The sequence below is a fragment of the Schistocerca nitens genome, chromosome 1, assembly GCF_023898315.1.
Source record: "Schistocerca nitens isolate TAMUIC-IGC-003100 chromosome 1, iqSchNite1.1, whole genome shotgun sequence".
Classification (NCBI taxonomy): domain Eukaryota; kingdom Metazoa; phylum Arthropoda; class Insecta; order Orthoptera; family Acrididae; genus Schistocerca; species Schistocerca nitens.
In genome coordinates, this window is record NC_064614.1 from 888,390,389 (window position 1) to 888,413,690 (window position 23,302).

The 23,302-nt window shown below is 41.3% G+C and overlaps 1 protein-coding gene across 2 annotated transcripts in view; it reads left to right on the forward strand.

Moving 5' to 3' along the window:
* The window catches only part of LOC126264083 (S-adenosyl-L-methionine-dependent tRNA 4-demethylwyosine synthase TYW1-like), a 93,048-nt gene that overhangs the window by 33,592 nt on the left and 36,154 nt on the right, over positions 1–23,302 (forward strand). Inside the window, exons 5-7 of one of the 2 annotated variants that reach the window (XM_049960968.1) lie at positions 5,358–5,585; positions 17,413–17,664; positions 19,234–19,462. In XM_049960968.1, the coding sequence (XP_049816925.1) occupies positions 5,358–5,585; positions 17,413–17,664; positions 19,234–19,462 (709 nt within the window). The remainder of the gene's footprint in view (positions 1–5,357; positions 5,586–17,412; positions 17,665–19,233; positions 19,463–23,302) is intronic. The other variant, XM_049960969.1, reaches the window with a different exon arrangement.

Genomic DNA, 23,302 nt, shown 5'->3' on the forward strand with positions numbered 1-23,302 from the left:
GGAGTGCTGCCTGTGGGAGTGTGCAGGAATGTGGTGGGGACAAGATGGTGGGCTTCTAGGTACAGCTTAGGGAGGGCTTTGCTGGGTGTAGGGGGGGGGGGATGGGAAAGGAGAGGAGAGAAGGAGAGGGACTACACAGGTAACTCAGGGCGATAGATGGCATGTGTGAGGGTGAAGTAAAGCAGAGAAATAGAGACAAATGGAGGACAGGGACTAGCAGTGGTTGAGGGCAGGGGTGTGCGGGAACAAATGGTACATTGCCAGGAAAGTTCCCACTGACACCATTCAGAGAGGCTTGTTAGTGGGAAGGATCCAGATGCTATGAAGCAGCTGTTGAGGTCAAATACACCTTATTGCTTGTAATTCCAGGAATAATGATATGTGTAGGGAGTATGTGGGATGCAGGACACTGCAGCTGTGAGACTATGGGGATGCCTTGCTGTGTATTGTACACACATCAAAAAGTTTTGCAACACCCTGGTTTCCAGAACTCCTGAAGATAGTTGCTGACTGAGGATATTGTATCACAGACAGTCCCTTTGACTGTTCAGTGATGTCACTAAACACACCCAAAGATGTAAACAACCACACATGAGCAGCGCCTATTAGGTGGAGGGGGTCTTACAGCCGATGAGTTCCAGTCATTCTACCGGGAAGTACTTACATGGCTCGTGTTGACTGTAGTTCAACCATGCCAAGACGGTCAATACTGCAGTTCGATTGTGTCCGCATTGTTACATCCTGCCAGGAAGGGCTCTCAACAAGGGAAGTGTCTAGGCGTCTCGGAGTGAACCAAAGCGATGTTGTTTGGATATGTACAGATAACAGAGAGACAGCAACTGTCGACGGCATGCCTCGCTCAGGCCGCCCAAGGGTTACTACTGCAGTGGATGACCGCTACCTACAGATCATGGCTCTGAAGAACCTGACAGCAACACCACCATGTTGAATAATGCTTTTCGTGAGACCACAGAACATTGTGTCACGACTCAAACTGTGCGCCATAGGTTGCACAATGCGCAACTTCACTACTGACGTCCATGGTGAGGTCCATCTTTGCTACAACGAGACCATGCAGCGCGGTACAGATGGGCCGAACAACATGCCGAATTGACCCTCAGGATTGGCATCACGTTCTCTTCACATATGAGTGTTGCTTATGCCTTCCACCAGACAATTGTCAGATATGTGTTTGGAGGCAACCTGGTCAGGCTGAACCAGTTACACACTGTCCAGTGAGTGCAGAGAGGCGGAGGTTCCCTGCTGTTTTGGGGTGGCATTATGTGGGGCCGACATATGCCGCTGGTGGTTAGGGAAGGCGCCGTAACGGCTGTACGATATGTGAATGCCATCCTCCGACCGATAGTGCAACCATATCGGCAGCATATGGGCGATGCACCTCATGGATGACAATTCGTGCCCCCATCATGCATATCTAGTGAATGACTTCCTTTAGGATAATGACATCGCTCGACTAGAGTGGCCAGAATGTTTTCCAGGCAAGGACCCTACCAAACATGCCTGAGATAGATTGAAAATGGCTGTTTATGGACAATGTGACCCACCAGCCACTCTGAAGGATCTACGCTGAATCACCGTTGAGTAGTGGGTCTATTTCTACCAACAGTGCCTTGATGAACTTGTGGATAGTATGCCACAACAAATACAGGCATGCATCAATGCAAGAGGATGTGCTACTGGATATTAGAGGTACTGGTGAGTATTACAGAAATTTGGACCACCACCTCTGAAGGGCTCGCTGTATGGTAGTACAACATGCAATGTGTTGTTTTCTTGAGCAATATAAAAGGTGGAAATGATGTTTATGTTGATCTCTCTTCCAATTTTCTGTACAGCTTCTGGAACTCTCGGAACCGAGGTGATGTAAAACTTTTTTTGATGTGTGTATATTGGTGGGATGATTGCTCCAGGGCGCCACAGAAGTCAGTGTGTCATAGGGTGTGTGCTAAACGGGTGGAAAGTGTGTGCAGTTTGGGAGACAAAAAGGAAATAAAGGAGAGTAGAAAAATAGAAATGCAAATACTGAGTAGTGTAAGGGAATAGAGGGAAACAGTATTAGGTTGTGAATGAAAGAGGAGCCAATGGGCAACATCCAATGATCGAAAACTGAGGTTAGAATAGCAGTATGAGTATTACGATGGATTGCTAACAGCTGCATAGAGGTGCTATTGAACAGTGGTAGGGCATGTTTAATAGTAGACCGTCTGATTTTAGCTATTGCGCATGCACACGATACTGTGTAAGGTAAACGAGGGTAGTTTGGTAAGTTGTTAACAAAAGCAAGAAAAAATGCTTGTTTTGTAAACAACTCGCCTTACTCAGATAACTTACGAGAATGCAGCCAGGTGACATCAACAGGAGCACTCCCTGCCATTTTCAAGGCAAAACTGCAGCAACTAAGTGCTGTGCAAGGGAATTTAAAACTTTGGTTTCCAGAGACACACTGGAAAATAACACTCTCACACACTGTAATTACTAGGAGAAGGGAGAGAGCATGACTCCATGCAGAATTTCAGCAGAAACACCACCTCGAGGTATAAGGTTGCTTGCTAATTTAATTTCAATAGTTTCCTTAATAACACCATTCCAATTGCTGGAAGTATGTAAGAATCTCTGTGTTGTTATATCCCATAGGATTACTGTTGCCAACATAATGTTCTGCAATTGGCAGTCTGCTTGGCTGTTGTAAGCATGTGTGCCACTTACACTCAGTACATCGGTCCTCCAAACTCCTGTTAATTTGACCAATATATAACATGCTGCAATTGCGAGGAATATGGTACATCGGTCCTCCAAATTCCTGTTAATCTGACCAATATATAACATGCCGCAATTGCGAGGAATATGGTAGACACCTGCCTTACATGAAGAAAGATCACCTTTACGGAACCTAAAAGGACCCTGATCATATGTCATGGTCAGAAAACGCATTCACATCATACTTCCACAAGTCTATGGCCTCCTTACACTGGGAGCAAGATTTGTCATATTCATTAACCTAAAAGTAAATGGATGGTGCAGAGTCTATCCCTTCAAATGAAAATGTTTAGTAACAGCCCGAAACTCTGTTGCCTCCATTTTCAGTCTTAGACAACACACTGACCAATTCATATGGCTGTCAACAATGAACTGTATGCTGTACATTGTTGGAATTCTTTATTCGATCATTGGAATAATCAAGCTTACCAACTATGAAGGTGCAAAAAAATGTTCCATTCTTTCATGGAAATTTACCATACGTATCACGAGGCCTATTCTGGATCATTCATACCGATCAGTGTGATAGGTTAGCCTTGGTAGTGAAGTCGTTTTGGTTCATTAACTGCAGTTCCTATTGTGTAAGCTTCTGAGATCTGTTACCAATCGGTCCGCCCATCGATTTTTTGGCAGCTCTACAAAGAGATGGTTAGGTTTTGGTATGGCCACTTGTTTGGTTCAATGTGGTTTGTTTAGAGATAGAATTTCGTATTTAGTTTTGGATTTAGTGATTGTTTTACTGAAAAATCATCAGGATGCATCTGAGTGGGAAGTGAGTTCATAATAGACTGTTTTCCTTTGTTAGAAATATGGTTTGTGTTGTTATTGCTGTCAAAGATTATAACATCAAAAGAACATTTTTGATCAATGTTCTCAAAAAATACTTGTTACTTTTACGTAATTAAGAGTTTAAAAAATCATTAAATTTCAAGATGTCAGCTCTGCTTACATATATTAGAAGAGAGTTAGCTGAAATTACAAGTGACTTTATGTACTTTCTATTGCAGATGATTTAGTTATTAATTATTGAAACATGTTTACAAGTTTTAAGCAGCAATGGAAAGGAATTTTGTGGAGCGTGATAGTGGAAACCTTCAAAAATTTCATGCATTTATGGCTTACACATGCATAATTCTGCAACGAAATCAGCTTGTATCCCTCTCCATTAAACTCATGAAAAATAGAGAACACGCTGTATAATGGTTGTCATGGCCAAGTGGTTAAGGCAAGATTAAGGTCGTAGGTTCGCATCCTGCTAGGTATTATTTGTTTTTCCTCTTTGTGCTTGTACCATATTCTGAGACTTCGTCATTTGTGGAAGTGAAGTATTTTTTGGCATTATTTGTTGTTATTTACGTATAAGAGCATGCTTTATTAGTTATGAGTTTCTTCAATTTTGTGACTTCTATTTTGTTCAAAAAATGAAAGATGAAATTGCTGTGCTTGAAACAACTGACAGTGAAATTTATATTTTTTCTTGTCACAAATAATCCATGTTTTTTTTTTGTCTCTCTCTCTCTCTCTCTCTCTCTCTCTCTCTCTCTCTCTCTGAATATGTAGTGATATCAGTGTGTGGTTAGACAGGAATCTAAGAGCACAGCTTAAATAACTATGAATGAAACTAGGCGCAATCATCTTTATGCTCTTGCTTGTCACAAGTATTTACCTGCGATCAGACAGAGATGAAGGTTTCCCACCATATTACTTTTAGATTATACCACTATATATGAAACATTTTGATTCATCAAATGCAAGGTTATAAACTTTGATGACTTTGTGTAGCTGCATTCGCCACTTGCTATCGAAAAGGCTTTTTTAAAATCTAGTTTATAAGAACCAAATCGTTGATGTATTACATTGGGGAGTAGGCTAATTGATCATTTTAACCTCTTGGAGTGAGTTACAACCACATTCTGCATGTCTTCTTATTCTAAAAAACAATTATTCAGTGTGTAGTGCCACACTGCATAAATACTATATTTGTGCAGTGTGGCACTACACACCATTCCCAACTCATTTTCTGAAACGTAAAATACAAAATAAGATGTCAGTGTGAATGAGAATAAAACGACACAATACGGCATTTGACAATTTACAGAACACACTCAAGTACCCTGTTGTTATCCAAGCATGGAAACACGTGGTCAAGGAAATTGAACAGTAGTACGTACTCTAAACACCCTTTTTGATACTATGAAGAATATAGCTTGCCTGTGTCAGCTGCTAGCCCCCTTGGGTTCATGGTACTGTGCCTGCTGCAATGTACATGCATGGATCTGCAGCTGCTTGCTTTTGATTGAGTGGCATGAGGAGAACTGACAACAGTGTGTCAGTTTATTAGAACTGGAATGCTTATGGAATAATGAGGAGGGGCTCTCCTTCGATGGTCAGGCCACCCAGTGTGCTCACCTACTGAACTGATCAGCAGAGTGGCCAAAAGGTGCAGAATAGGGCCCTAGACCACCCTCGTATTTGTTTTGAAAATATTGACACCTTGTTGATGCTTTCAGCTTACAATGATGCTTGCTGTTATTTCATTTGTTGTGCCACTTAATTTCACATACTCATTTTTTTCACAGGTTGCAAAGAATGTTGACAAATGGCTACATAAACTGCAAGCTTGCCGTGTTCTGAGACTGGGCTTGGGTGATGAGAATTCCAAAAGCCAGAAGTGGACAATGCAGGAAGACTTTCTGCACTGGTCACAAATACTAATAAATAGGTTAGAGAAGTGGCAACTGGAATTTAAGACTGAGAGCAAAGGTTGTAATTGTGTGTCTGAAGACTGTGATCATGAGAAAGAAATGGTAAATTTTGTTCTGTATTCTTATTTCAAAAATAAATGTGGTATTAATTTCAACCTCCTGTGATTGTGTTCTAATGATCTTTGACATTGGTAAACACTAAGTGATCAAAAGTATCAGGAAACCTACTAGTGCCCACCCTTCACGTTCATGATGTCTCGAACCCTGCTAAGGATACTTTCAGCGAGATGTCTGAATGTCTGTGGAAGAGAGCCGAAACCAGAGGAGGTAGTGATGCTGAATGCTGGGGTCAGGAGCGAAGTTATCCTTAAAACTCATCCCAAAGGTGTTCCATTGGGTTCAGGTTGGGACTTAAGACAGGCCAGTCCATTTCAGGAATGTTATTATCCACAAACCATTGCCTCATTGGTGTTGCTTTATGACAGGGCGCCGATACAATCGAGTCATCATCACCGAAATGTTCCTCTACTGCATATAGTACACAATGCTGTAAAATGTGTTTATGTCCATCCACATTTTGCGTCACCATAACCGCAATGAGGAGGCATTCCCTAATCACGAGAAAACAGCATTATGCTGTAACAGCACCTTCTATGCACTTTATTGATGCCATTAAACATGACGGCAGGTAATGTTCTCTAGGCATTCACCAAATCCAAACCTTTCCATTGGATTGCCACAGGGTACAGCACATTTTGTTCCATACTGCAGTCACTCAATTCGACAACGCAAGCATGGCGGACTTCACTTCTGGAAGGAGGTTCTGCATACCAACCACATATCGGACACGCCCTGTAATACACGGCTTCCTCCTCTGGCCGGAGGATCCACCACTCTGTGAGGTTTGTGGTGTGCCACTTCCAGATCAGCATATTTTTGCAAGATGTGTTCTATATACTGGTATTAGAATAGCCTTCAGTCTGGATGGAGATCTGCCCACCATACTCACCAATCCTGATTCCAGTGTTAAGAGTGGAGAAATGTTGTGAACAGTCAGGCTTCCTACCTAAATTGGTGGGGAAGGGAGGCAGACTTTAATGCATTGTAAACTGCTCCGAATGTGGGGACAGCCTTCATCCCCACCCATGAGACCGGCATGCTGACTTTTCGTCAGGGTGCTGATGGCCATGATGTTGAGTGCCCCTCACCTGAAATAATCACCACCACCAGTTCTTTCCAGTCAACCATTTTGTGGTGGTGTTGCTCTTTCCACCACATCTAGCATCACTTGGCATTGAGTAAAGAAATTTGTGGTTTATAAATAGTTGCTCAACTATTGTATCCCATTCCTTTTCACTCTCTTTGCACAGTCATTCTGTTGGCTGGACCGGAATTCAACAGTAATTCTTTCTGCTGATTTCATGAGGGTTTTATTTTTTACAACCACTCTCCACAATGCTCTTCAGTTCCTCTCCATCAGTACACGAGGTGTCCGCCCCCAGTAGCTGAGTTGTCAGCGCGACAGACTGTCAATCCTAAGGGCCCGGGTTTGATTCCTGGCTGGGTCGGAGATTTTCTCCGCTCAGGGACTGGGTGTTGGGTTGTCCTAATCATCATCATCATCATCATCATCATCATTTCATCCTCATAGACGCCCAAGTCGCCGAAGTGGCATCAAATCGAAAGACTTGCACCAGGTGAGCGGTCTACCCGACGGGAGGCCCTCGTCACTACTATGTCATGTAGTACACGAGGTCTGCATGGTTTAGCTGTTGTTGTTCCCTCAGAATTCCACTTCACAACATCATCGACAGTCAACTTGGTGGATTTAGAAGGGTTGAAATGTTCCTGGTGGCTTTATTACTTGTGTGACATCCAATGACTAGTTTGTTAGAAGTCATTGAGCTCTCCTGACCAACCTGTACTGGTGTTACAGCTTGGCTACTGACAACATGATACTCCCCATCTCCATTTATACTGACTGGCACATCCTCCTCACATGAAATTTAGTGGTCAGTTCCTCACTATATGGGGTATCCAGATACTTTTGATCAGATAGTATACATTCTAAACCAGATGACACACTAAAAACACAGTATCCTGCTGCTATCCTAAATAATTGAACATGTCTTGTTAAGCCTGTCATTGTTTTCTTAAATTACTCATTATGTATTATCAAATGTTCATTCAGGAAATTTGAGACAACTTTCCATGTGTTTTGCATGCTGAGGCAGTATTTATAAGCATTGTAAGGGCTATATCAGATCTGTAAAAGGTATTGCTTATGCAGTTGATAATGACTTTTCAGGAAATTTTTTCGAAAATAAGTGGTGTATTTTGATATTCAGCGTTTTATACATGATAAGTGTGCATGCACACGTATGCGCGCAGTTAATGCAGCGTACAGGCAACATTAGCTACCTATGGTCATACGTGATGTGCTTTGGTCTTCAGTTCAGAGCATGGCCAAGATAGTTTATTTGTAGCTTTAGTAAAACACACTATCTGCACTGTGTTCGGGATGAAGAATTTTTGAGATTTATTTGTGTCAAGCAACAAGTGATACAGTGACATGGATGCAGTCTTCAAAGCAAAGGTGCAGATAAGCAATTAGGAGAAACTACTTGCACTGTATTGGAAACAAACTTGCTTGTGCCACGGGATGATCTCGAGCCATATTTCCTTTTGGTGTAATTCGTGCCTGAAAGAATTGCACGGGGCTTAAAAGAGATGTGGTTTATTACCTCAAAAATTAGTCAGTGCGTATTTTACATAATAGAAGAATAGTGGAATGGACTGACAGATGGAAAGACCTATTATACCAATTCTGGGAAACTGGTGATTGTTGATGAAGGATAAAGATGACAATTATATTTAGACACTTACTGTTTTTCAAGTAACACAGGGACGGACAGTTCCTTGTTTTTCATACTTTTAACAAGTGCAAGTAAAAGTGAAGTATGTACATACCATCTGACCAACAAACAAGCTAATGCAGAGCTCAGAGTGAAACTTACCAGAAACATTCTGTCATAACAAGTACCCCAAGTACCTTGGTGTCACCCTTGACCACACCCTTTCATATAGAAAACATCTTGAAAATACTGCTGCCAAGATAAAAACTCGTAACAATATTATTAAAAAATTGTGTGGAATGACATGGGGAGCTTCAGCACATACCTTGTGCCCATCATCCATTGCACTGGTCTTCTCAGCAGCCGAGTATTCTGCCCCGGTGTGGCTAAACAGCTGCCACACTAACTTGATTGACGTACAGTTGAACCACACTATGCAGTTAATAAACAGGGCAATCCGACGAACACCAATTTATTGGCTTCCTCTGATGGGTAACATCCATCCACCTGCTATCCGCAGAAGCAAGGCCTTGCTTAGGGAATACTGTAAGATACAGGAAAACCTGGAATTACCTGTACAGGAAGACAGCTCAATTTTACGATGAAATAGACTCCATTCAAGAAACCCACCATTATGGCAAGCAACATAACTAGATACCAGTAATAATGGTTTGAGAGACCTGTGGAACCAAAGCTGTCAACTTATTGAAAATCCTGAAGAGAGCAAGTGGTTCTGAAAGTATAATTGCAATACTGCTGGCACAGAGCTCAACAGGAAACTGTGGGTCAAACTGAATAGAGGTCACACCGGGCATGGACTATGCGCAGACTCTCTTTACAAATGGGGTGCTACAGGGCCTTCGGTTTGTACTGTGAGGCTCTGAAATAGACAATCAAGCACATTAAAGATGAATGTCCCATGCGTTCCTACCAGGGGAGCTGGAGTGCCTCATGAAAGCTGATGATACGGTTCTTGTACGGATTAGGAACCTAGATATTGACATTTAGTTAGTTTTATATGTAGTTTTGTATTTTCATATTCCTGTTATATATTGTATAGCTAATGGAATATACCTGTAATTTTAAGTTGCATATGAGCCATACGAATAAATAAATAAATAACATCAAGTAGAATTGTAGGCTCGTCTAACTCACTGCATGATGATGTAATTATAATTAGCAGCTCTTTACGTAATTGTGTGTAAATCCATGTTCAACTTCTGCTTCTGGCAGTGCCTTTGTCTCAGAAAAAGTAATCATCTGTAAGATTTGTTGTAGAGGGAGCCAAATAAACCCCTTCTAGTTCCCAGACATCTTGCAGTTTTATACCTCATAGAATTGTCAATTGCATCAGAAGTTGCTGTCATCGTCTTCAGTCCAAAGACTGGTTAATGCAGCTTTCAATGCTAGTCTGTCCTTTGCAAGCCTTTTCATCTCCGAATAACTGCTGCACCATACAACCGTGTGGACTTCCTTATTTTATTCATCTCTTAGTCTCCCTCTACAAGTTTTACCCCCTACTCTTCCCTCTATTAACAAACAGACGATAATTTGATGACTCAGGATATGTGCTGTTAAGTAATCCCTTCTTTTAGTCAGGTGGTTCCATAAATTTCTGGTTTCCCCAGTTCAGTTTAACACCAACTCATTAGTTACTCGACCTACCTATCTAATCTTCAGCATACTTCTGTAGCACCACATTTACCGAACTTCTATTCTCTTCTTGTCTGAATTGCTTATCTATGTTTAACTACTGTACAAGGATCCATTCAGAAAAGACTTTCTAGAATTTAATTTTATATTTGATGCTAGCAAATTTCCCTTTTTCTGAAATGCTGTACTTCGATGATCGTCAATTATTTTGCTGGCCAAATAAACAAAACTCGTCTACCACTCCTACCATCTCATTTCCTAATCTGATTCCCTTAGCATCACCAGTTTAATTCGACCACATTCCATTACCCTTGTTTTGCTTTTGCTGATTTTCTTGTTTCCTTGAAAAGACACTGTCCATTCCGTTAAACTTACAATATCATTGGGAAACTACAAAGTTTTTATTTCTGCTTGCTGAACTTCTATTCCTTCTCCAAATTTTTCTTTTCTTTTCTTTTCTTTTCTGCTTGCTGACTGTACTGATCGAATAATGTCGGGAATGAGCTACAACCCTGCCTTACTCGAGAATAAAAGTGCATAAAAGGGAAGCAGGGGTTTTTCAACCATAGCTTGCCTTTCATGCACTTTGACCCATACAACTATAGTCTGGTTTCTCTAAAAGTTTATCCCCTTATTTTACCCCTGCTAGAGCTCAAACAAGATGACTTGGCCTCTGCACAGAAAGACATTCTTGTTCTCGGTGAGTCCATCCCTCTGTTATCAAGAGGCAGCTGCCTCTGCCTCCAATTTGTTGTTGTCACTGAGCTTTGTCCATTATGAACAAAACATTCTCCACCAGGATTGGCTACTCTGAGGGAAGGAGGGCATAGCAGCTGCTTTTCAACTGTTCTCAAACAATTATAAGAAACTATTCAGGGAAAAAGAAAAGATTCTCACACACCTCATAGCCTCATTCATCAAGCTCCTAATGAAATGTCTATCATTTTGTTAAAGGCCATAGCGTGAAACTGAATGGTTTGCAAGGAAAAGTAGGTGTTGCTATAAATTAGTGTTTGACTCGTGTTAGATCATATATTGCTGCTGTCAAAATGGTGCTATCATGTTGAATTTTTCTTCAACCCTGAGATGAGATCTATATCTATCACAAATCTTGAGATAGTGGATTGGATGTAGTGCCTTCACCTCTGATCATGTGCGCAAATGATATATTGGAGGAAAAATATTCATAATATCCATCCTATCTCATAAATTTTTTGAGATAACAAAACAAAATTTTGGTAACTGATAGCATGCAAAGCAGTGTGTATTTTCCCACATGGCTAACATGCAAAAGTTTCTTATCTATTGCGATATACGAGTGACTACATATTTTTGCAATGAATTAGTGTTATTATTTTAAGGACAATTGATGGCTGGTGAAGTGAGAATTATTATAGATTTGTAACAATGTAAGTTAAGGATGACACTTTTATTTTCCTACAGAGCAAGAGTCTTACTTGTGTGCAATTGTTAGAGTTGTAGTAGCTGTTTCCTAAAACCTGTTGTATTTTGGGAAAAAAGTTAATTTTAACATGGCAATGAGAGAAAAAAAATCTAAGTCGGTTGAAAATAAATTTCAGCATAATCCTGTGTCCATTGTGTTTTTGAAAATAAATGGGTGCCTTGTCAAATTATTGCTTGTAGTGGCATAACCTGTTAATATGACGGTTTGTAGACTTACTAGCTGTAGGTTAGAAGTTCTTTGTGATAGATGTTTGCATGAAGGTTTTACCTGTAGAACTACACCTCCCCTGTCTTGCTGTCCTGTCTGCAAGGGAGCCCCTGTCACTGCAGTCCCCCCCCCCCCCCCAAAAAAAAAAAAAAAAAAAACACCTTCTCCGTGATATTCACGCCAATCAGCATCTGGTTTCTTTGGGACTGGAATTAGTACTTTCTTTTTGAAGTGCGAGGTTATTTTGCCTGTCTCATACATCTTGCTCACAAGGTGGCATAGTTCGGTAATGGATAACTCTTCAAAGGATCTCTATAATTATGGGGGAGCGTTGTCTACTCCAGGGACCTTGTTTCTTAGGTCTTTCAGTGCGCTATTGAAGCCATGCAGTATCATATTTCCCATCTTATTTTCATCTACTTCCTCTTTACTGTCTATAACTGTTGCCTTCAAGTTAATTTCCCTTCTACAGTCTCTCTAAATAGTCCTTCCACCTATGTGTTCCCTTCTTCGCTTATTACTAAATTCCATTTGAGCTCTTCACATTCACACAACTGCTTATCTTTCCTCCCGAAGTCTCTCTAATTTTCCTATAGGCTGTATCCATCTTTTCCCTAGCTATACATTCGTCTATAGTTTTACATTTGTCCTCTAGCCACTGCTTAGTCATTTTACACTTTCTGTAAATCTCATTTATTAGAAGTGTGTGTTCCCTTTCACCTGCTTCATTTGCTGCATGTCATATTTTCTCATTTTGTCAACCAAATTCAGTATCTCGTGTGATACCCAAGAATTTTTACTAGGCCTTGCTTTTTACTTATTTGATCCTTTGCTGCCTTCACTATTTCAGCTCTCAAAGCTACCCATTCATCTTATGCTGTATTCCTTTCACTTGTCAAATTAATTGCTGTTGAATACTCTTTGAAAATCTAAACACCCTTTGGTTCTTTCAATTTATCAATCTCCCACATCCTTAATTGCCCACTGTTTTGCAATGTCTTCAGTTTTAATTTTCAGAACATAACAAATAAATTATGATAAGAGTCCACATCTTCCCCTGAAAAAGTCTTACAGTTTAAAATATGGTTTCGAAATCTGTCATACAATTATATAATCAGATACCTTCCAGTGTCTCCTGGTTGCTTCCACACATACAACCTTCTTAAATGAGTCTTAAACAAAGTATCAGCAATTATTAAATTATGCTCTTTGCAAATTTCGACCAGGTGGTGTCTTTTTTCATTTTTTCCTGCAGTCCATATTTTCCCACTACTTTTAATTCCTTTGATTTTCCTACTATCAAATTTCAGTTCTCTATCACAATTAAATTGTTCTCTACCTTAACTATCTGAATAATGTCTTTTATTTCAGCATACATTCATTCAATCTCATCATCTATGAAGCTAGTTGGCATGTAAACTTTACTTGGGTGATGGGTTTTATCTTGAGCCTGTCTGATTACGATAATACGTTCACTGTTCTATTCATAGTAGCTTGCTTGCATTCATATTATTAGATCTACTCTTGCATTACCCCTGTTTGATTGTGTATTTATATCCCTGTACTTACCTATTCTGAAGTCATGTCCATCATGCCACTGAACTTCACAAATTACCATTATATGTGAGTTCAACCTATCCATTTCCCTTTTTAAATTTTCTAATCTTCCTATTGAATTAAATTTTATTTTTCTTGATGACAACATCCTCCAGAGATCTGAATGAGGGTACTATTTTACCTAGGGAGTATATTACCCAAGATGATGCAATCATCATTTAACCACACATTAGTGCAGCATGCCTTCAGGAAAAATAATGGCTGTAGTTTCTTTTTGCCACCAGTTGTTCACAATGCCAACAAAACAAGGGCATGTTGGATAATATTACAAGGCCAGGTCAGTCAATCATCCTGCAACTACTGAAAAGGCTGCTTCCCCTCTTCAGGAACCACATGTTTATGCAGTCTGCTCATATACAATTCTCCATTGCAGTTGCACTAATGGTGTGGCTACCTATACTATTGAGGCACAAAAATCGCCCCTCCTTGCAAGGTCCATGGCCATTAACAATAGTATCAGGAGGATAGATTGCTACTCACTCTAAAGAGGACACATTGAATTGCACACAGGCACATCATGAAAAGACTTACACACTGGGCTTCTGGTCAAAACCTTATTCAGAAAGGAAAATAAGAAACATGCACATTTACACAGTCATTCCCACCTGTACTGCCTTTCGACGCTGGGCATGGCAGCCTTGGCTTGCAGCTGTCTAGTCCCTGCACGCTCCTCCAGACAGCGCTCTTCTCATCCCCACCCGTACCCTGCTATCCCACCTACTTCCCTGCCCTACTCTGGATTGCTCCTTTCGTTAAATGCAACAGTAGCTGTCTGGTGAGAGTGGCTGGAGCTAGCAGTCTAGATGTGTTTTTTCCTTTCATTTCTGAAGAAGGCTTTGGCTAGAAGCTTTCTTTGTTGTGCCTGTCTGCAACTCAGTGTGTCATCTTTACAGTTAGTAGCAATCTATCCTTTTCATATTATTGTTGATATTCAACCTGGACTTTCATTGCTTGAATAAGGTAGTAAACAATGAAAAGCCCAGGCTGGAATAACAATATTATGAAAATGATAGATTGGCTACTCACCCTATAGAGGAGATGTTGAGTTGCAGATCAGGCACAACGAAGAAACTGCTACATATTTAAACTTTTGGCCAAAAGGCCTTCTTCTGAGATAGTGCGCCCAGCGCGCGCACACACACACACACACACACACACACACAGCGCAATCTCACACACATGACCACTGTCTCCAGCTGCTGTGGCTGAACTGCAAACTCAGTGGCCAGAGACAGTGGTCATGTGTGTGAGAATTGCACTTCTGTGTCTCCTCTATTTCAGGTGAAGGCCTTTTGGTCAAAAGCTTGAATGTATAGCATTCTTTTTGTTTTGCCAGTTTGTAACTCAGTCTCCTCTACACGACTAGTAGCAATCCTACCCTTTTTGTAATGCAATATGAATTGAACAGGTGTTATTTTGAACCAGTTTTGGATGTGTCACATAAGCCAATGTTTTTATGCCACTCAGTCAGTTCAACATGAACGTCTTCGGTGGCGTGCGCAACATCGTCTGTATTCAACCTCTATCCACACTCAGGGTAACATATCCACATTAACTGTGGCAATGGCAACAATGATTCATTTCTTTAAATCATGCCAACATTGTGTTTATTTTACCTTACCACGCACATGGAATGTTGCTTCACCGGAATTTGCTAGGTTGCTTAGAAAATTTCCCTACTGCTCTGGAGGTGAAGAACATCGATAGTGCATTGTATACGTTATGGCTTGTCGTCTGGTTTCATTATGTGCAACGGTTGCAGTTGGTAAGGATAATCAGTAAATGTTTCAGAAGGACCTGGTTAACTGTCGCCCTGGGGATTTGCAGCTCCTGGCCACGTCTCAGAACAGACGTCTGCGATAAACGTTGAAAAGTTAACCATATCCATTCTGTGTTAGCTTTATTTGTTCTAGGTCATCCAGTATGATGATTCGCATCATTGCATGTCGGCATACATTTTCTGTACCACTGGCATATCGAAGACCACAAAGGTGGCTGCTTGCTGTGCTGTGTTTGGAAGTTCCTTTGAACTTCTGTGTCAGATTTGGTCTGAATAAGCCATTCCACATACTTATCCTCTTTGTGAACCATTACCACTATTCTCCACTTGAGGCAACCTGGAACACATACAAATAAAACTTTGTGTTTGTCTGTCACATAAGCCATACATGATGTGAATATCTTAAATAGTTTGGATGCTATAACACATCAGAGTTGTAGTGTACCTTCTGAGACATCCCGTACTTGAACAGTGAAGAGTCCAGGTTGGAATGACAATGAGATTGGCCACAGTGGTTGGAGACAATGGTCTATGTGTGTAAGCTTAAATGTCTGGTAGTTTTTTCGTTGTGCCTGTCTGTGATTCTCCCGTCTAGAAGGCTTAATATACATATATAACAGTTGTCAACAAAAAAAGGCAATATTTGCCATGTAGCAGAGATGCTGAGTTGCAGATAGCCACACCAAAAACACTGTCACAAATAAAGCTTTTGACCAGTAAGGCCTTCGTCAAAAAAACAAACACACACACACACACACACACACACACACACACACACACACACACACACACACACACGCGCGCGCGCGCAACTCACCAACACGACATGACTGCAGTCTCAGGCAACTGAGGCCACGTGACAAGTAGCAACACCATATGGCACAGGCTGTGAACTGTGAAGCAATCATTGAAATGAAGGATGTCAGTTTGGTAGTGTGCTCAGCAACAGGGTAGTCCACTTGTATCTTGTCCACAGTTTGTCAATGGCCATTCATGCGGACAGACAGCTTGTTGGTTGTCATGTCCACAGAGAATGCAGCATGTGATTGCAGCTTAGCTTGTGGATCACATGACTGGTTTCACAGGTAGTCCTGCCTTTGATGGGATAGGTGATGTTTGTGTCTGGACTAGAGTAGGTGGTGGTGGTGGTGGTGGTGGTGGTGGTGGTGGGAGGATGTATGGGATGTCTTGCATCTACGTATATTACAGGGGTATGAGGCATGAGTTAAGGAATTGGGAGGTTGTATAGGGATGCACAAGTATATTGTGTAGGTTCGGTGGACGGCGGTATACCACTGTGGGAGGGGTGGGAAGGATAGTGGGCAGGACATTTCTCATTCCAGGGCACGACGAGAGGTAGTCGTAACCGTGGCGGAAAGTGTAATTCAGTTGCTGTAGTCCTGGGTGGTACTGAGTTAAGAGGAGAATGCTCCTCTGTGGCCAGACGGTGGGACTTTGGGAGGTGGAGGGAGACTGCAAAGGTAAGGCATGGGAGATTTGGTTGTGTACAAGGTTGGGAGGATAATTACCGTCTGTGAAGGCTTCAGTGAGACACTGTACATTTCGAGAGGGGCCACTAGTCACTGCAGATGTGATGACCACAGGTGGCTAGGCTGTATGGAAGGGGCTTCTTGGTATGGAACAGGTGGCATCTGTCGAAGTGGAGATATTGCTGGTGGTTAGTAGGTTTGATATGGACGAAGGTACTGATGTAGCCATCTTTGAGGTGGAGGAAAACATCTAGGAAGGTGGTTTGTTGGATTGAGTAGGACTAGGTGAAGCAAATGGGGGAGAAGTTGTTGAGGCTCTGGAGGAATGTGGATAGGGTGTCCTCACCCTCGGTCCAGATTGCAAGGATGTCACATCACAGAATGTGAACCAGGTGAGGGTGTTGGATTCTCTACTGCCCCCCCCCCCCTCACCTTCTGCCTGCCCACCGTCTAACCTGCAGCACTTCACTGTCTGCTACCCCTTCCCAACTATCCCACCCCCTCTCTGCCACAGCCTCCTCCCACCCAGTCGCCACTCCCATCGTGCACTGGTGCTGCTTTCACACTGTGGCTTCAGTTGCCTGATATTGCACTCATGTGTGTGGGTGAGTTAAGTGTGTGTGTGTGTGTGTGGGGGGGGGGGGGGAGGGGGGTCGTCTATTTTTGACATAGCATTACTGGCCAAAAGTTTTATTTGTGAAAATCATCATCTTGTGCCTATCTGTGACTCAGCATCTCTGCTGTATGATGAGTAGCAACTGTCCTTTTCAAAATATTATTTTGTTTTCTTTTTGGTATGTTTATATTATTAATATTACTTCAAATCTTGTTTAAATGCATTTATTATTTTTCCCGGTCATAGCAGTCGTCATGTGACTCAGAGGGCAGTGACGAATCATCAGATGAGAGAGAAGATTCTGACACAAGTGTTGTGGATTTGGAAGAGCTTGGTCCCATCATAAGCAACCAGAAATCCGGAGATATTGTAAATAAAATTCATGCAGTTGATGAACAAGCTGAGATGATAACACCTCTACTTCGATCTTCTTTGATGAAGCAAGGATATAGATTAATAGGCACGCATTCAGGTGTTAAGTTGTGTCGATGGACTAAGGTGATTATTAAGTGTTTAAATTTTCACAAACCTCTATATCATCAGGCCTTTTCATTTTAATGTGTGTGTGTTTAAATATTTTTTTAATATCTAGATCTAAAACTAGAGAAATATTTGAAGGAGCTAACAGGCACAACTGCTATTGGGGTCTGCACAAGAATGTAAGGCAAAATTATGTATCACATTTGATTAAGAACTGTGTTACTTAATGAAGCAGATCTTTTAGGACCTACTTGCTTATTGTCAATACATAGCCAGGTAAATTACCATGTTGCAACCATTGAGCTTGAAGTTTGGTACTAGACATTCTGCTATGTTTAACGTAGATAAGGTTTTGCTGAAGGAATGTGAAAGTTAGTTTGTATCATGTGTAAATATTATTTAAAAATTACCATAAATGGATATAGATATACATTTAAATGATACAACTAGTAGGATAGTCAATAACATCATGATGTAGCATTTGGAGAACAGATTAATGATTAACTGCAATAAAACACAGTGAAAAAAGTTTCTGACATGAAACTCTTGTAAAAAGAAAGAAAACCCTGTATTGCCCCAAAGTGGTGGCAATCAATGAAGTTAACCTTTTAAAATTATTAGGACTAAAGGTAGATCTATAGATTTCTTGCAAATATCACTTAAAAAATCTTGCGCAGAAACTGAATTCTCCTATCTTACTACAAGAATGTCCACAGAATTAAGAAGGCTTATTTACTTTACTTACTTTCCTATATTATCTTACATGGTGTTATATTTTGGGGCAATTCTATGCACTCGCAAAGAATATTCTTAGCCCAGAAAGGGCAGCCAAACTGATCTGCAGTGTGCATTCGCAAAATACACATAGCCCATTGGTTAGCTGTTTCGGAATTCTAACTGTGCCACTCCTGTACATGTATTCCATCATGGGATCTTTCTTTGACAGCTGACTCATTCAGAAGAAAATAAAACATTCATTCAGTGTACATGTGATGGAAAAACAATGTGCAAGAGGTTAACATTTTCTTAAGCAATGTGTAAAAAGGGTGTGCACGATTCAGCAGGATAATTTTCAACGGCTTTGGTGCGGTATTGAAAAAAATTGCGTGATAAACTATTCCAATCAAAGTTGAGGGGTTTCATTGTGGCATACTCTGTCTATTGTGTACTGCAGTTCCTCGTAGTAGTTGAGAACTTTTCTCTGTAATGTGTTATTTATTCGTATACTCATTCACAGCTTTTTTTCATGTTTTATTAACATAAATTTTCTGATCAGCTTTCTGTGCACTATTTAATGACTTGTTCCCTGACGAAGTAGTGTTTGCTTGTGTGGTCCTGCAGTACCTGATGAATAAAATAAAATAATGTAGAATTTTTAGCGTGTACTCTAAAAGCTGGACTGCGTGCCTGAAAAATTATGACAAGCAATAGAAAATGTTGCTAGGATTCTTATTTGTGTGATCTGTTTCAATGTACTACTTGTGATTAGAATTGTGATTGTGTAATGATGCTGAGAGTAAACCTCTTTCATTTAAATTACTGAGACATAAAGAAAAAACTGATTTTGTTTCTCTCATATTCCTGCAGTCAATGTTGAGGGGGAGAGGAGGCTGTTACAAACATACATTCTATGGTATTGAGAGCCACCAGTGCATGGAAACAACACCAAGTTTAGCTTGTGCTAACAAATGTGTGTTTTGTTGGAGACACCATTCAAATCCAGTGGGCACAGAGTGGAGGTGGAAAATGGATCCACCTGAACTTATATTGGAGTCAGCTTTGGAGCAGCATTATAAAATGATAAATCAGTTCAAAGGTAATCATAATTTCATCATAAAAATAGTGAAAACTGCTACTGCTGCCCAGGGGATCATGGTGTTGGTGGAAGGAATGCAAATGACACAGAGTGTGAAACAATCATTAAAGTGTCGCACATCGTGTTGGGTGGCGTGTTAGTAGCTGGGTGATCCAGCTGTTTCTTGGCTTCAAAACATGGCGGTGGCCCTTACTGACTCACATTTTGTTAGTTGTCGCACCCACGTAGAATGTGGCACAAGTGGTTGCAGCTAAGTTGGTAGATCACATGACTGCTTTCACAATTGTTCTTGGGTATGATGGGGTAGGAGTTGACTGTGAAAGGAGTGGGGTTGGTGGTAGTGGGAGGACCTAAGGTACAGGTCTTGCATCTAGGTCTGTTGCAGAGTGTGAGCCTTGAGACAAGGGGTTGGAAAGGGGGATGGAGTTGGAACGGACAAAGATATTGCATAGTTTTGGTGGGTAGTAGAATGTTAATGTGGAGTGGGGGAGGATATTCCTCATTTCATAGCGTGATGAGAGGCAGTGGAAACTCTAGCAGCAAATGTGAATCAATTGCTCCAGCCCCGTGTTACTGAGTCATGAGAACAGCGTTCCTTTGTGGCCTTAAATTCTGCCCGACTCTAAAATTCGCTCAAGCTGGACTTGTTATAAGAGCTCTGTTGAACCCTGTCTTACTTAGGTTACTCCTTCATCTAACCTTGTTCCACATCTACTGCCCCCTAATCACCCCCAGTTCACATTCAGATTTTCCTAACCGCAAAACATGCCTTACCATCATTCCCTAAATCCATCAACATGGAAAATAACTTCGCATCCAAGCTGATCTCAACTGTATTATCTAATCTCCACAAAGGCTTGCCGAAGTGATACCATTCCAGAAATCCAGCTGGATTTGCAGTCGCTCCTCAAATCTATAGTTCCATCCCAGAATTTCTCACCTGAGTCTGTAACCCACCTGACCCCCACCACTCTTTACACTTCTACCCTGTACACGCTTCCAGAAAATCCATAACCCAACCATCCAGGATGCCCCATTGTGGCTGGTTATTGTACCTCACTGAGGAAATCTCTACTCTTGTGGACCAACACCTTCAGTCTATTACAGGTAATGTACCCTTCCTAAATAAGACACCAGCCATTTCCCCCATCGACTCTCCACAGCTTTCCTTTAGCACACGCCACCCTGCTCAGTATTGTTAATGCCGCGTCCTTCTACACTAACAACCCAATGTCCACGATTTTGTCACTGTTGAACATTACCTTTCCAAGCACCTGACTGACTGAAAACTTACAACTACCTTCCTGGTCACCGTGGCCTCCCACAATTACTCTTACTTTGAAGACATGACCTACAAACAAAGCTGTGGTACAGCAATGTGCTCCAACATTGCACCATACTATGCAAATCTATTCATTAGCTATCTAGAGGAATCCTTCCAAACCACCCAGAAACACAAACCCATCACTTGGTTCATATTCACTGATGAAATCCTCATGATCTGGACCGAAGTTGAGGACACCGTATCCACATTTCTCCAGAACCTCAACACCTTCTCCCCCACTCATTTCACCTGGACCAGCCTCAATAAGCTGCCTTCCTCAGTGTCAACCTCCATCACAAAGATGACTACATCAGTTCCTCCACTCGCATCAAACCGGCAAACCACCACTTTGTCAGCAACCACCCATTCCACATCAAGATGTCTCTTCAGTACAGCCTAGCCACTTGTGCTCTTCGTATACATAGTACCAAGCAATCCCTCACTAAATTTGCCAAGGGTCTCAATGAAGACTTCATAGAGCAATGTTTTCCTTCCCACCTTGTCAACAAACAGCTCTGCCATGCCGTGTCTTCTCAGTCACCTACCATCCCTTGCGTTCCCATTGCCTGGGCCAACAGGAGCACCCACCATCGGGATTGAGTACCATCCAGCACTGGAGCAACTAATCAGTCTCCACCAGTATTTTGATTACCTGAAATGAGAAATATAATGCCCAGTATCTTCCCCACCCCGGTTACAGTTGCATCTGCCACCCTCCCAACCTACTCCACCCGTGTCCCTACCTCTTACCTCATGGCTCATATCCCTGTAATAGACCTAGATATAAGACCTTAATATTCTCCTGCTAACACTTTCTCCAGTCTTGTCACATGCAGCTCCTGCCCCATAAAATGCAGGGCCACCTGTGAAAGCAGCCATGTGATCTTCTAACATAGCTACAACCACTGTCACATTCTGTGTGCGCATGACAGTTAGCAAGCTGTCTGTCTGAAAGGCCACTGCCAAACTGTGGCTAAGAGACAGGTTGACCTCCCAGTTGTTGAGTATATTGCTCAACACGATGTGCTTGGCTTCGACCGCACGGGTTTTTCCAGTCAACACAAGCTTTTTCTGAGTTGTAAAGTTTGGAACTCACCTTGCAGTATATCCTTCATTCCTGTACAACAAACAACGCCCCCTCCCCTCTTCCCCAGCCTCAACCTTTGCTAGTCTGTATCCTTCACTTGTTTATACCCGTCTCACTTGTTTATACCCGTCACTGCTCCCATTCCAGTACTACTCATGCTTTCTAACCCACCAACTCACAATCATAGTTCCTTCCTCTTTTCTACTCCCCCCCCCCCCCCAATGGACAGAGCAAAAAAAAAAAAAAAAAAAAAAAAAAATCCTGCTTAACTCGGGTGCGGTTGCAGTTGGATCTTAGTGCTAAGAGACGACAGCGGCCATATGTGTGAGAGTCACGTTTGTGTGTTTTGTGTATTTTTTCTGTGCCTGACGAATGAATTAGTCCAATAGCTGACTACCTGGAATTCTTTCTCATTGTGCCTCTCTGCAACTCAGTGCCTCATCTATGTGATGAGTAGCAATCTATCCTTTCCATGTTGTGGTGGAGACTGTAATTCATACCCATAGACTAACCAGTATTACTTGAGAAATATATCAAACACAGAGAGAACTTCCTCTTATGAAGTGGCAGTAGACATAAGCCCAGACAAAAGAAAAGATATCCAAACCAGTACCAGATATAAGTGTTAGTAGAAACAGGCCTACATTTAACCCTTTATAAGAGAAATGTTTGTTTTTCAAAGAGAGCATAAAATATAATTTGTTAGATTACTTATCATAGCCAGATAACATAAATAATATTTACCATTTGAACAATCTTGTAGTAGTAATTATTATAAATGTTAATTCTTCGCAAAATGTCGACCACAATTCATTCCTGCAGAAGTGCGAAGTTTGTGGTCGATAATTTAAACTAGCAGTAAACAGGAGAAACCAGTCCTTTATTTGTCGTTAACTTTTGTTATTTAATATACATACAAAAATCATAAAAACCAGAATGTTCTGTTGCTTAGTTCTTCTGATTGAGGGTGGGCGGGTTCCAAAGTGTTGTCTACACAAAGCTACATAGCTTTGTGTGCTGCAAAATGCACACCACATTGAGGTACCGGCTGTTGGCATGTGCTCAGTGACGTTTCTGAACTACATCCCTAAGGATCCAGTAGCTCTTTACTGATATTTTGACCTATTAATTACTATTTATGGCCTGGGTGTTGGTCTCCATTTCGATTTTGAGCAGAAATTTCCAGTTTGCTCATCGACCAGAATATTTCTAAATTTCAGATGACAGGTTTAACATTCCCAGCAAAAAGGTTAGCTTCCTTAAAAGTATATAAACGTTTGCCATTGCTACATCAATGTAGTAACAGATGACTTCCATTCATCCACACCTAGAATTCCAAGAAATATAGTGTGATTATTGGTTCTTGTAAAATTTATGTACCCCATCCATGTAGTTATTGTAGTCTGCAATTGGTGTGGGACAAGAAACA